The sequence below is a fragment of the Megascapheus bottae genome, chromosome 14 (genome assembly GCF_031878675.1).
Source record: "Megascapheus bottae isolate mThoBot1 chromosome 14, mThoBot2.hap1, whole genome shotgun sequence".
NCBI classification, from domain to species: Eukaryota; Metazoa; Chordata; class Mammalia; order Rodentia; family Geomyidae; genus Megascapheus; species Megascapheus bottae.
In genome coordinates this window covers 24,583,104-24,597,999 of record NC_143522.1, presented here as the reverse complement: position 1 = coordinate 24,597,999, position 14,896 = coordinate 24,583,104, and the positions used below count along the sequence as shown (strand labels likewise).

At 48.4% G+C, this 14,896-nt stretch overlaps 1 protein-coding gene across 2 annotated transcripts in view; it reads right to left on the bottom strand.

Annotated features, from left to right (window-relative positions):
- Nucleotides 1-14,896, bottom strand: part of Slc24a4 (solute carrier family 24 member 4) — a 107,551-nt gene that overhangs the window by 16,151 nt on the left and 76,504 nt on the right. For both annotated transcript variants that reach the window (XM_090345405.1, XM_090345406.1), the window contains exons 11-12: nucleotides 12,654-12,823; nucleotides 10,427-10,631 (exon numbers count right to left, since the gene is read on the bottom strand). In XM_090345405.1, coding sequence (XP_090201531.1) covers nucleotides 10,427-10,631; nucleotides 12,654-12,823 — 375 coding nt within the window. The remainder of the gene's footprint in view (nucleotides 1-10,426; nucleotides 10,632-12,653; nucleotides 12,824-14,896) is intronic.

The following is a 14,896-nucleotide window of genomic DNA, read 5'->3' as shown; positions in this document are numbered from 1 at the left end:
GTCAATTGTGGGACTTGAACTCTGGGCCTGGGAGCGGTCCCTGAGCTCATCAGTTCAATGCCCCACTCCTTGAGTTACAGTGCCACTCTATCTGCTTGTTTGAAATGAAGATGGGTACTAGTTGCTTTAACTTCCTACCTCCGTGCTTTTTATCTACCTAAAGAATGAAAACAGAGGCAGCCAGCATGACAATAATAATGGGCGGAGTGAGTCCTGCAAGTTGACCCAGGTGCCTGCCCATCCAGACACTGCCTGTGGAAAACGACCTGCCAGCCAGATGTTTTTCTAATATGAACCTCTATGTACCCCCGGAGCCCCACACAATAGGCAGAAATGGTTCCTGCTTGATTGGTTTGTCCCAAATTCCAGGCTCTACTCTTTTTTTTTTTTTTGCCAGTCCTGGGCTTGAGCTCAGGGCCTGAGCACTGTCCTTGGACTTTCTCAAGGCTAGAGCTCTACCACTTGAGCCTCAGCACCACTTCCGGCTTTTTTTGTATGTATGTGGTACCAAGGAATCGAACCCAGGTCTTCATGCATGCTAAGCAAGCACTTTAACCACTAGGCCAAACTCCCGGCCCTAGGCTCTACTCTTGCCCACCCACATCCTGCCTCATGCGAGCTGGACAGGGAGGCCGTGACATTGGTAACCTTCACCTTAAACTCTCCAGATGGAGGAATTCCCTCTGGGGGATTGTGCTCCTGGACACACTGATGACAGGAGCCCTTTTGCAGCCAGTTACAGATGCCAATGGGCATCTTAACTTAGAGACACAGGTCTTACACTAGGTATTTGTCTTCTGGCCTGGTTGGAGTTTTGCATCGGGCTCAGTTATCTACCACCAAGTTGGCCCTGCCCAGGCAGTCAGCATGGGGCCAGCCATGGTTTCCTAAGAAACAGTTCAATGCTTCCTGCTGGAAGCCCCACAGAGGAACTGGAAACCAAGTTAGTGGAGGCAAGCATCATTTTCTTAGAAAGAAACAGAAAATGTTGGGATTACATATAATGAATGTTAATATTATTATTCAATAAAACACATTGTGTGTGTGTGTGTGTGTGTGTGTGTGTGTGTGTGTGTGTTGGTACTGAGCTTAAACTCAGGGCCTTGGGCTCTTGTTTAGCTTTTTCATTCCATGCTGGTGTTTTACACTTGAGCCACACTTTCACTTCTGGATTTTTGCTGGTTAACTAGAGATAAGAGTCTCCAGGACCTCCCGGCCTTGGGTAGCTTTGAACCTTGATCTTCAGATCTCATTCTCCTGAGTGGCTAGGATTACAGGGATGAGTGCCTCGTACCTGGCTTTGTGGGAGTTTTGATGGTAGATGGTTAGTATCTCATGGACAGGGACCTGTGGATTCTTCCAGAACTATGGAACAGCAAAAGCCTCAGCAGGATCCCTGCGTGAGGTGCTGCAGAACTCAACACTAATTAAATGCATGGGGAGGGGCGGCAGCTACAAGCCTTCCAGAATGTGAGGACAGATCAGGAAGAGATCATCTTGAAATAGAAACACATGTAAAATAACCACCCATACTGGAGATGACAGCATTTGAGAACTTATTCCCAACGAAGCATTCCTACAATATCATGTGCATGAAGTCAGACATTTCCCAAACTGCTGCCAAGCGATCAAACATCAGCAGGAAACATTATTGACTTGGAAAACTGAGAGAAAATGAATCATGTCTGACAGAGGACAGGGGTTGGGAAGAGGCTGGAAACACTGTCCCAGGTCCTCTTGGGGCCAACTGTAGAGTGATGTGTAGAATTCGGCCTAGACAAGAATTCCTGGACACCTTTGGCAGGGGGGTATTCTGTCTGTGGAAGGCCCTGGAGAGTTCTAACCAGACAGTTCACTGGCATCTGTTCCAGAGGCTTGAGTCTGTGTGTGTGTGTGTGTGTGTGTGTGTGTATGTGTGTGTAGCTGGGATTGTGAAATCGGGGGTATGCAGGTATAGGGAGTGGTCAGTGGGTCAAGAGATGAAGGAGGGACAGAGATGAGATGGTGTCATGGTTCCAGTTGGCTCTGATGCACACGTGGAGTGCTTTTAAGAAATAGTTCTGGCTGGGTACTGTGACTCAGCCTATAACCCTAGATATTTGTAAAGTGGAGATCGGAGGACGGTGATTGGAGGCCAGCCAGCATACAAGTTCCCCAGACTCCATTTCCACCCATGGCTGAGCACCAAGGAAGTACAGCAGGAGGAGCACAGGCAAGATCCCGCTGGAATCTAACGTAAAAGGGGCTGGAGGTGTGGCTCAAGTGGCAGAAGGCCTGCCACACACATACACACATACATACACACACACCCCTGTACGTCCCCCCCCCCCCCCAAGCCAAATTTGGTTGCTGCTTCTTACATGTAATCAAACAGTGCCAAACAAAAGAGTTATGAAGACAGAGGTAACTAAGTGTGCGTGTGTGTGTGTGTCTGTGTGTCTGTGTGCATATGGGGGGGGTCTTTTCATCTGCCTACTTTACTCAGAGCATCTCACTTTGTTTGTTTGAGCAGTGTCACAATGCAACCTCTGGCCCCAGAACTTACTCTCCTGAGCAAACCTCACTGTGAGGCTGGACTTTGGCCTTCTCATCCAAAATAGGAGAAAGGGAGTCTACGTGCACAGGACTTGCATCCACTAGGGGCTCAGAACAGAGTTCTGAGTCCTACAAAGATTCTAGACTTTTTTCTTTTACGTCCTCCAAGGGGAGCTCAGGTTTTGAGGTTGTTTTCAAATGCATATGTCTTGCCAAACCTACTTTTAATGTGCTGTAATGTTGGTTTAATCAAGCCTAGGAAGATATCCAGACACAGAAGTGACCCATCAACAGAAGAAGCCCTGTTTACATTTTAGATCTCTGGAAGCTGGGGTCACAGCACCCCACATAGCCCACATTGGGATACTGGTGCTGGTCAGAAGCACAGGGCTGGGAAGTATGAGAGCCTTGACTGTGGATACAGCGGGGCAAAGCAGAGTACACAGTCAGCCTTAGAAGGGAATATTTTAAGCTGGGTGCCAGTGGCTTGTGTTTGTAATCCCGGCTACTCGGGAGGCTGAGATTTGAGGATCGTGGTTCGAAGCCAGCCAGAGCAGGAAGGTGCTCTCCAATTAACCACCAGAAAAGCTCAATGTGGTACAGTGCTATCCCTGAGCAAAAAGAGTTCAGAAACAGGGCTCAGGCTCTGAGTTTGAGCCACATGACCATCACCACTACCATCATCAACAACAAAAAGTGAGTATTTCAGTGAGCTCTGGGCCACTGGGTGAACAATAAGTCTTGAGACAATAAGTCTACATCTAAAATCTCAGCTTCCTGGGACTCCTTGCTGGTAAGTCAGCCATGGACAGGGATGAAAGTAGAGGAACTTTCAGGCAAAATCAGGCCCGTGTCTCCTGCTCCTTGTCCCTCCTTACTTTTGTACGAACAGAGACACACTAGATCTGAAGCAGCCACATGACATCCTTGAAGATGAATTCCAGAAGTGTCACCTTGAGGATAGCCTTGAACATCAGGACTTCTTATGACATAGAAAACATGAAGCTTAGAACACCTGAACTGGGGAATTTTTCTAATCCTAGATGCCCAAGCTAGTTCAAATATGATACTGAAGGACATGAGCAAATCAGTTCAGCTAGCTTGCTCCCTCCCCCACCAATGGCCACCCTGGGCAGGGCCTTGGATCTTGCCATGTCTCAGGCCACCTTTCTGGGAGCACTACCCAGGAGACGGTCTAGCCTGCTTCAAACAAACCAATCATAAGTTGACAGATTGCTTGAAGGGAGGAAAGAAAGCAGAGAGGAGAAAGACAATATAAAACTACAGTCCAGGTCCCACAGCTTATTCTATTCAGTGGTCTTTACTAAATAAACGCTTTAAAATTGTGCTCCTCATTCCTGGTATCATTTTGATACTACCAGAGAACAAGAGCCCACCATACTCGTGTCTTGTGCATCAATATGATAAAGTTGCAGAGGTCAGGGAAATAATGAGACCATGTCCAATCCAGTAGACACGCACCCCAAGGCCATCTCTCCCAGTCCCTGTCCAGCACCTCACTCGCTGCAAGAGGGGAGAGGGACTGCCAGTACTCTTTTGCCAAGCTCTCAGATGTCTCTCATGGAGTAGAACATTCCAATGACAAAAGTCCTCAAGACAAACTAAACAGATGGTTCATCATGCTGGAGGGGAAAGAACAGATGTAATTGTGGATAAAATCTCAGATTCATTTGGGTGGTTAACTAATTAGACACTCTAAGGAACAGGCTGTTGAACTTGTGGTACAGGGGATGTTGGCGTCATTGGCTGAATCCTGGAGCTAAAAGCATTTCACTCTACCCAGAGAACAAAGCTCATAGACCTGTGCTTCTCAAACTCTGTGTAAATCAGGATCCCCTAGAGCTCATGGTCTGGAAGATCTGGATTGGGGATCAGATGACTTTCATAGTCTTAAAAGACAGGAGAGTCTTGCTATGTAGCCTAGCCTGATTTCAAACTCCTCAGCTCCTCTCATCCCAGCCTCTGGAGTAGCTGGGACTACAGGCACTGGCCACTGACCAGCTCAAGAATTTGCATCTCCATCAAGTTCCCAAGGGCTGCTCAGGCTAGTTGTCAGACTAAACTCAGAACCACAATGCCTGAACTCCATGTGAAAAATAATTGCGATATGATGACCAAATCACAGCACCCACCCTTAGACAGTGAACAATTAGGTAGCTTTTTGCACGTTCAAAAGCTATGGAACTTTGTACATATGGCCATACAGGATGAGACTAAGTGAAATGAACTCAAGGATATGGAAAGAAAAGGTTTATCATTGCAATTGTTGTTCTTTCTTACTTTTCTTTTTTTTTTTTGCCAGTCCTGGCTTGAACTCAGGGCCTGACCACTGTCCTTGGGCTTTCTCAAGGCTAGAGCTCTACCACTTGAGGCACAGAACCACTACCAGCTTTTTCTATGTATATGGTACTGAGGAATCGCACCAGTGTCTTTGTGCATGCTAGGCAAGCACTTTACCACTAGGCCAAACTCCCAGCCCCTGCACCATGTGAAATTATTTCTTTTCTCTTTTTTTCCCCTTATGGTTTATCTAATGTTGTTACTGAATCTGACTTTGTTACCTTGTATACTGTATATACTTTTATTTGTTTATTTGAAATAGGGATGGGAAGGGGAAAATAAGATATTGCAAAGGGGTGGGGGGAGGAAAAGTGAGAGAAAAACATAAGGGGTATCAATGTTCAAGAAGGAATGTACCCACTACCTGACAAATATAACTGTAACCCTCTATACATTACCCCAACAATAAAATACAATGAAAAAAAAACCCTATGTAAATATCACAACTGTCTCCAATAGTTACCTAGCACTTGGCTGCCATTCCTCTTTCTTTCAAGTCCCACTGGTTTCTTGTCCACAGATTTGACTGTCCTGAGCATTCTGCCAGGGCGCCCTACCCTTGAGCCAAGCCCCACTTCCTGTTTTCTAGAGGGTAATTGGAGATAAGAGTCTCAGGTCCTTTTGTGCCTGGGCTGGCTGTGAACCTTGATCCTCAGATTGTAGCTTCCTGAGTAGCTAGGATTAAAGGCATGAGCCACCATGCCTGGCTAACTCTGCCCTCTTATGGCTATATTTTACCTTAATTTTCTTTTCAGTGCTGGGGATGGAACCTAGGGCCTTGCACATACCAGGCAATCACTCTACCACCGAGCACCATATCCTAACCCTGAGTGTCATAATTTGCTTATCCATCCATTACTTAATGGATAAGTAGGTTGTTCTAGCTTTTTGGCTGTTATGCATAGCGCTATGAACATCTGAATGTAAGTATTAATATAGGGCATATGATTTCATTTCTCTTGGGTATATAATGGGGAGTGGAACTGTTGAGTCACCTGGTAACTGTTTCACTCTGAGGGATATTTTCCAAAGTGGTCACAGTTCTACTTCCAGCTTTTTCGTGGTTTATTGGAGATAGAGACTCATGGTCTTTCCTGCCTTGGCTGGCTTTGAACTACAATCCTCTGATCTCAGCCTCCTGAGTAGCTACCAGTACCTGCTATTTATTAGTTTTTATTGGTGTGTGTGGGGGGGGCATGTGTGTGTATGTGTTTTCTATGTATTTAAGATCACGTTTTCAGTGAATGCAGGAAGTTTTATCTTCTCTTCCAATCATGTCTTTTACTTTTCTTTACTTGCTTTAATCAGAACCTGCAGCACAATTCTGGATCACAGTGGTATGAACAGCTTTTGCCTCGTTTCTGATCTCAGGGGAAACCTGTAGTCTTTCTTTACTAAGCAGTGGGCTTTTCACTGACTTCAGGCGGCTGCTGTACTGGTGTTTCTCAGCAGCCTCAACTACAGCGGATGACTGTTGAAAGAAAGTGAGGTGTACATCATCATCATCATCATCATCATCATCATCATCATCATCATCATCATCATCACTATGGAGTACTATACAGTCACAAAGAAGAATAAAATGACATTTGCAAGAAAATGGATGGAACTAGAAATAATTATGTTAATAAAGTAGGCCAGATTGAGAAGGATAAATATCATGCATTCTCTGTACCATGTGGCACCTATTTTAAAGTCAAGGAATATAAAACAGGTTCTGTTTGAGAGTAAGTACCAGCATTGGGGAAGAAAGATGCAAAAGGAGAGAGTATGGAGAGAACAGGATGAGCAGAGCCCAAGTTTCTTTTATGTGTGTGTGTACATATATACATATCCACATATATGTATATAGACATATTCACATATATATTATATATACACATATGGATATATATTAAAATAGAACAATAAAACTTGTTAGAGTTGTTTCAATATGCAGAAGAAAGGGAATGAGGGGAGTCATTCAGAGGGAATGGATTTGGTTGAAATACATTAGGAAAGTCTTTTGTATAACGAATATACACTAATAAAAATGTTGCAAGCAAATGATCACTTTGTTGTGCTCTGTGCTTGGTGTACAGCAGGTTCCAGCTGCTGTTGGCTGCTGTTGGCTGCTGTAATGGTGGGCAGGAAGGCCAGCTTTCTGGTCAGCACAATGCCATTTCCTTACTGTGGGGGAGAAACGAGCCAGGGGATAGCCTTACAGAACCCCTCCTCCCACAGCCTACCAGCCAGCCACACTGGCATCAGGGCTTTCCCCAGCAGACTGGGGTTCGGGGTCACCTAGGGGACCTTTTCAGGGCAGGTTTGGGCTGCGATTGTGTTGATGACAGACAAACTCCTTTTCCCTAATTCCAGCATCAGGCCAGGAGTCTCCAACTCAAAAGTAGTGAGTTCCTGGCCCTGCCTCAGTGATCTCCCTTGTGCAGGCAGGCAGGCAGGATGCACAGGCTGGAGCCGCTGCCTCCTCTGTGGAGTTAACTGCTTGCCTTTGTCCTGCGAGCCAGGAAACTCCTAGAGGCCAGGGACCACCTCTGGCTTCTCTTGTCTGGATCCCCAGAGCCAGGAAAAACCCTGGTGTCCAGATATTTACTGACTGAGAGGTCCTTTGTCTGTTAAGTACTTGAAGTGTGCCTGGCACACTGCACGTGCCTAGTTCAGGCTGGCTGTCTCCTTTTGACTGTTAGAATGACTGACAGTCCCAGGATTCCAGGAACTCGGGCACCTTTCTAGAACATCGCTTGTGATCCAAACAGGGGCTGGGGACAGTGTGGTTAAGACACATCGTAGCACACAGGAACATTCTTTGAGCACCTACTGTGTGTGGAGCCCAGAGACCTTGGCTGTATTACCACATTTACTATTCAGTCCAAGCCCAGCTGGCCGGTCCCAGTACCCCTATTACAAAGATGTGGATGGGGAACGAAGGGTGTGTATGGGCAGGGGGTGGACAGCAGCTGACCTAGGATCATGGTGCTACTGAGAAATAGAAGCTAGTTTCATACTTAGGGCTTCTAGGGTTCAGCCCTACCTTCTCCCTCGACACAGAGGAGCCACCATTGGTCTGGTCTACGTTTACCTCTTGATTTCCTGATTCTGTGCCGACTCCCAGCTGCTCCAGGATCAGCTTCTTCTCTCCCTAGTCTCCTGCCTCTGTCCTTCCAGGAGACTGAGGGACAAGAAATGCATCTCATGCAGTCCTCCAGAGCAGCCCAGAGCCACCCTTAGGCCCTAGGCCAGAACTTGAGGGGAGCTGTGAGGAGGTCAGCCCTGCCCAGCCTAGCTCAGTGGGCTCACTTCCACCCCCTCTGCACATGGAGATGGAAGGAGGAGTAGGGAGGCACTGGTGGTTTCCAAGGGCAACCTCAAAACATCAATGGGATACAAAGTGAGTTTTCCCTGGACATACGATGCCAGGCCTGCTGGGAGGAAGGGAGGCAGCCTTGAGAGGAAACAGAAGAAACACTTTGCTCTAGGCTTAATGAGGGGTATGGCCCAAGGGATTAGGCTGGAGGTAAGAAAGAGAGTGGGCAGGCCAAGCTCCCAGGGCAGAAGCCATTTGCAAAAGAAGGCCAGACTCTGTGGACTCCAGCCCCGGTACCACATATGCAGGTAACTCACCAAGAGACACCCCCTCCACCTCTGCATGTCTCTGAGGAACACCAGACCCCAGGACAAACATGTGGGTCCGGGTCCTGGGGCCTCCCACCTACTCTTGCCTCTCAAAGCTCACTTGAAATCACTTGAAATCCCTTCCCCGTGCTAGCTGACCTTGCCCTGATTTTCCTGCAGCCCCTGGTTGTTGATGGTAACGGGACAGGAATCAGAGTGGCTTGGGGAGGGTCGCTGGGGTCCCCATCAGGCCAACGAAATGGGGCCATGTGTACCACCTCATGGCACCCGTGAAAGCACACAGATCCCCAAGTGGCAGCCCGGTCCTCCTGCTCCATCTGTGGCTCTGAGTCCCTTTCCTCTGCCTCACGTAGACCCAGAAGAGAACCTGGGTTGGTGATTGGGATGACCTGAGGCTGTAGAGGGCACCCAAGGTCAAACCCAAGGCTTGCCTTCAGGCCTCTTAGAACCTTGAGCCCTGGAACCATTCCCTGGGTAAACACACTGCTTTCCCATTGTCTGAGTGCAAGCGTGTATCTCAGTATGGTTTGGAGGACTGTGACACTAAGGGTCCTGCACAGCCCAACGCTGATTCCCAGCCAAAGACAGCGTTAGCTGACTGAGAGCACTGAGCCCTGGCAGGGTGCTGATCTGCATCGACACCTCAGGGGCAGCAGAGACGCCAAGACGCGTGGCCGTAGTATGGGCAGTGGGAAGCTGCTCGGAGGCCGTGGTCAGGGGAAACATTCCATTTTCTGGGTGTGCTCTGGATGTGATGAAGTCTAGGAGGTGGTGACTTGGTATTAGAATTTCTAACCCAGTCAGAGAGCTGGTAAAACTAAGATTCCCACTCTAGGCCAGGTTCTGAGGCAGGCAGTGAATTTTGGAATAAGTCCCCATGCCATGTGGACGTGTGAGGAGGGTGGCACACATGCCCCTGAGATGCTACAACCCAGAAACCCCAGGAAAGCCTTGGACCCTCACGGGAGCTGCATCTGGAGATACAGCGGCTCAGTGCCCAGTCTACAGGCCCATGCCATGTTCTTAGAGGCCAGAGCATCAGTACAAAGCTAAGGGAGCAAGGATGGAGGATAAAGCACATTCTAGGAAAGGATGGTGCACAGGTCCTGAAGCAGGAGGCCATCTGATTTGCTAAGGAAAACAGCAAGGAGGCTAGTGTGACTACAGGAGAGGATTTAAGAGTGGTTCATGCCTGTATTACTAGCTACTCCATAGGCTGAGATTTAAGGATTGAGGTTCAAAGCCAGCCTGGGCATGAAAGTCTATGAGATTTCCCAATTAACCACAAAAAAGCTTAAATGGAGTTGTGGTTCAAGTGGTAGAGCACTAGCCTTGAACAAAAGAAGCTCAGGACAGGGCCCAAGGCTTTTCAAGCCCCAGGATGGATATAACAGTCAGATGACACTGGGCCTACAGACTAGATTCCAGGTGAGATAGGAGGACATTAGAAGGCTTGGAGCAAAGGTGCGGTCTGATCTGGCTTATTTATGGGAGGAAATATGTACAGATGTATTTGTGTATGTATGGAGGATTCACATAGCTTTGGAATATTCCATCCCAGCAAGTAGGCAATGCTCAGAGGAACACAAGTGAGGAGTCTGACAATGTCTGTAAATACGCTATCCCAGGTTGCTTTACTCGACTGCAAAGGGAACATCAACTGCCCTGCATTACAACTTCCCTCTGTCTTCAGGGTGCAGCCGCGTGCAGCAGTGCCTGCATCCCAAACAGCTCTTACCCAGCACACCCATGGTGTGTTTATCAGCACAGCCCCTTGATGACCCAGTGTTAGTCACGCGTACCAGGCGTCCACGAGCCTCCATCCATGAAGACCTTGGCTTGGTCTAGATGGAGCTCTTGGAAGCCTGGTTTGAGAGCCAGAGTCCCCTAAACTCACCAGGCATGGAGAAGGGGGACAGGAAGATGGTCTCCACGGGCTCGGGCTCTGGGGGAGGCGGCTGTGGTGGTGGCTGCTGGCCCTGGTCCTGCTGAGCGTTCTCGGCATTTTCCACAGGGACGTTGCCATTCTCGATGTTCTCGGGCCTCCCGTTTTGAAGTGGCTTGCTGCTCAGCCCATTGGCGGCGTTTATCAGTCTCTGCCTCTGTGCAAACCCCACATCAGACAGACAGCAAGGCAGGTGAGAGAAGGTGGCTAGACACCCACCCAGCCCTCACAGGTTTCTAGATCAACAGCCCTATGTTGCTTCTCATCCTTGCCAACTCCTAGTATTGTCAGACTGTTCCACTTGCTTTTCTTTTTTCTTTTTTGCCAGTCCTGAGGCTTGAACTCAGGGCCTGGGCACTGTCCCTGGGCTTTCTCAAGGCTACAGCTCTACCACTTGAGCTACAGTACCACTTCTGGTTTTTCTATGTATGTGGTACCAGGGAATTGAACCCAGGGCTTCATAGATGCTAGGCAAGCACTCTACCAATTAAGCCACATTCCTGGCCCAGACCTTTCCACTTTCACCATTCCATCTAGTGGGTGTGTGCTACATCAAATCATGATTTGTCATTGTCGCCAGTGACACATGCTACTCAGCACCTTCCTGGGTTGCTGGTCATTGGAGTTGCCTCTCCAAGGCTTTCTTCATGTCAAGAGCATGTTCTCCAAGGCTGTCCTCAGCCCAACCCGCTTGTCACCTGGTGTGGTCAGTGACAGAGGCAGCCTGTTCTACCCCAGCCTGGGAGTCATCTCAATGAGTTGATCAGATACTACCACTACTAAATATCTACTGATCCCTGACCTAACATTCTGCCTTTCTGCCAATGTGGGCTAGGGATTCCTAACTCAGTTAAGTCTAGGCTGGGAGAATGGTAGAAGGATGGTGATCTTAGGCTGGACCTGGTCAAAAACATGAGACCCTATCTGAAAAAGAGTTAAGACAAAAAGGGCTAGTACCATGGCTAACCCCTGACAAGGAAACAGTCGCTCCCAAGTTCAAATCCTAGTGCCACCAACTACTTCCTTTCAACCTCCAAACCTTTATTTTCCTGATGAGTATGTCATGAAAGAGCTACAGTCAATCTTCATCTTATCAACCTCTAGAATCGGTTAATAGCCACCCAGTACCCAGTACAGTTATGTTTAGGAAAGATGGACAGAATTCCAAAAAATGTCATTGACACAGTGTTTTGCTGGTGTGATCCAAAATGATTTAAAGCTTGGCAATGCGATTCTTTTTCTGTCCTGTGTGCACATGTGCTGGTACAAGGGCTGGAATTCAGCGTCTGGGCACTGTTCTTAGCACTCTTACTTGAAGCTGACGCTCTACCACTTGATCCACAGCTTCCATTTCTGGCTTTTGGGTGATTAATTGGAGATAAGAGTCTCACCTACTTTTCTGCTTGGACTGGCTTTGAACCATAGTCCTCAGATGTCAGCCTCCTGAGTAGCTAAGATTACATGCGTGAGCCACTGGCGAATGGCTGCCTCTTTTCTTTTTTCTTTCTTTCTTTCTTTTTCTTTCTTTCGTGGGTCATGGGGCTTGAACTCTGGGCCTGGGCACTGTCTCTGAGCTCTTCATCAGCTCAAGACTATAGCCCTGCCCCTTGAGCCACAGCACTACTTCTGGTTTTCTGGTGGTTAATTGGAGATAGGAGTCTCATAGACTTTAGTGCCTCCTTAGTGCCCGGGCTGGCTTTGAACTGCAATCCTCAGATCTCAGCCTCCTGTGTAGCTAGGATTACAGGTGTGAGCCACCGTGCCCAGCATGGCTGCATAGTTCTTGACGCAAGTTACACAGAAGTTATGTATACAATGAAATATAGATGTTCAAAACAATGAACTTTTAAGCACTTTTAACATAATTCTTGCATCCAGTGGTGTGTTGACTACTAATAATCCCAAGGTTCCCAGTGTAAAACTAAGACCGACAAAGTCATCCGTTCACTCCGTTGCTTTACAATACTGGCTATAAAAAATATCCATTTTTTATGAAAAATGATACCTTTGTTTCTTTCCCATTTGGGAGAAGAGATGTGGAACACAAAATGTTAAGTCCAGAAAGAAGAGGAGGAGTTTGTCCTGAGTTTTCTTTGAAGGTTGGTCTGTCTGTCCATACAGAAATAGATGTACGTTCATCTTTTAGTTTTCTCTCACTCCCCAGTGTTCACAAACTTACCTCATTAATTATGATCCTGCTGGCCATCCGTAGCCGGGTTCTGGGTCCAAACTTGTTGGTGATCATGATGCGTAAGCCGGCTTCGGGGAAGCTGAACTTGGGAGGGCTGGCACTCAGGACCTCATCCACCATCACTACCGGCGGCTTGCCGTATTGCGGCTTCTCCTTCACTATGGAGCACAGAGCCGGGATTAGTGCTCATCTCTCTGTGGGCCCTGCTCCTGCTAACATCCTGGGGCTGTGGTTATGGCAGCCGCCTGGAGGTCTGCCTCCAGCTTCTCCAGTCAGTCAAATGGCTCACTAGCTCTGAGATGCTAGCAGGTGATGCGGAGCTCAGCATGTGCTTTATTACAGCACTCTCCCCAGGCAGGTGAGCCCTATTCGGCCCTCTGTCAATGGGTGGCTTGGCTTGGACTGACTGCAAAGGCATTGGAGTTCAGCTGAGCCTGACCAAGGCATCCCGCCACAGAGGGAGCCTTGTGCCTTGGACCAGAACTAGGACAGGGGTCTCTTCCCCACTCTCCTTTTCCAGTTGCTCAGAGGAAACTTCACAGTCTATAAAACTACCCAGCTCTGAAAAACACGACAAAGCAGCAGACAGTACAGAGTCTCAACTTCCTCCAAGGCCCTGTGGTTGGTGTGGAAGATCCCCTGAACATGGCCAGGACACTCCCTCCAATTGTATTGTGCACAAGGCAATTGTATTGTGCCCTACCCACCCAGGCCCTAGGGGAGGTGCTGGAGACCCAGGAGGAGGCCTGTTTTTTCCAAGGGGTGTGGTGAGCCACCAGTGTGATAAACACTGATGCTAACAGGGGACATGCCTGCCTGCCTGCCTGCCTCCGTCTCTGTCTCTCTCTTCCTCCCCTCACAAGCGTAGACAAAGCTGGCTGTTCTGGGTCTCTTCCACACTTACTTCATGCACATGCTCAGTATGTATCCTGGGAGACTTTGGCATTGAACTCCAGGTCTCCAGAAAAGTCTAATAATGACACCATTCATAAACACAGCCCACAGACGCAGGCAGCCCCATCCCTCTGCGCTGGTTGTCATAGCCTGTGACATCTTTTGCCAGTATTAGGTTAACAAGGGCTAGGACCAGACAGCAACCCATGTAAGAGTTAAGGGCACAACAACACATAAAGCACAACAGGCACTCCCTCCCTCTGCCAACGCCTGCCCCCAGCCCCCCAGCCAGCAAGGCTCAGCAGACAGGAGGTGTGAAGGTTAGAAAACGGCCAGAAAGCACCATGCACCTCACCTCCAGCAAGGTATGCACCGCGGGGCTGGGCTCGTGGTTTATTGTTTAGAAGATCATGTTATTGCTTGGATGAGAGCAGATTACATACAATTTAGAAGAGAATTAGGAGACAGAGGTCAACAGAGATGGCCAGAGATGGTCAGCCTGGAGTCTAATGGTGGCCAGGACGCCAGAGGGTTATTTGAGGAGGGTGTTAGTAGTGAGCTCCTTCCATAGGGAGCCTCGGTGCTGGGGCAGGGGGTGATTTCTGCGAGGGACAGGATACCAGCAAAGCACTGTAGATTCCAGGCTCCAATCTGGAGAGCCAGCCCAGACACAGTCACTGTGCGGGTTGCAGCTGGGCTCAGAGGAGGGACATGACACGCCAGGTTCCACACCAGGGCCACTTGTCTTGATGCCATAGCACAAGGTGGTATGTCCAAGCCAAGAGTGGCTGCCCAGAAGGCAATGCAATGACAGGCTGTGTCACATTTCCCTTCCCACTCTAAATCTGAGTGGTCCCTGGGCCGTGGGTGGTGTGGAACAGCCCCCACGGGGAGCTAGACTGGCTTGCTACAATGATGTCTAAGTGGCCCTGGCAGTCAGGCTGTGAGCGACACCACTTAAAACCAGCCAGGAGATGGATTCAGTGAGCTCAGCTATCTGTTCTCAAAGACCCTTTAGGTATAAGAAGGGGTTTTCTTCCCATTTCGTCTCAAGAGGAGAGGTTATTTATTTGGTCATGGGGCTTGAACTCTGGACCTGGGTGCTGGCCCTGAGCTCTTCAGCTCAAAGCTACCGCCCTACCCCTTGAACTAAGTGCCACTTATGATTTTTTGGTGGTTAATTGGATATGAGTCTCATGGTCTTTTGTGCCCAGGCTAGATTTGAACCACAATCCTTAGATCTCAGTCTCTTGTGTAGTTAGGATTACAGGTGTGAGCCACTGGCACCTGCCTTATTCTATCTTTTGTGGGTCATAGAGCTTGAACACAGAGACTGA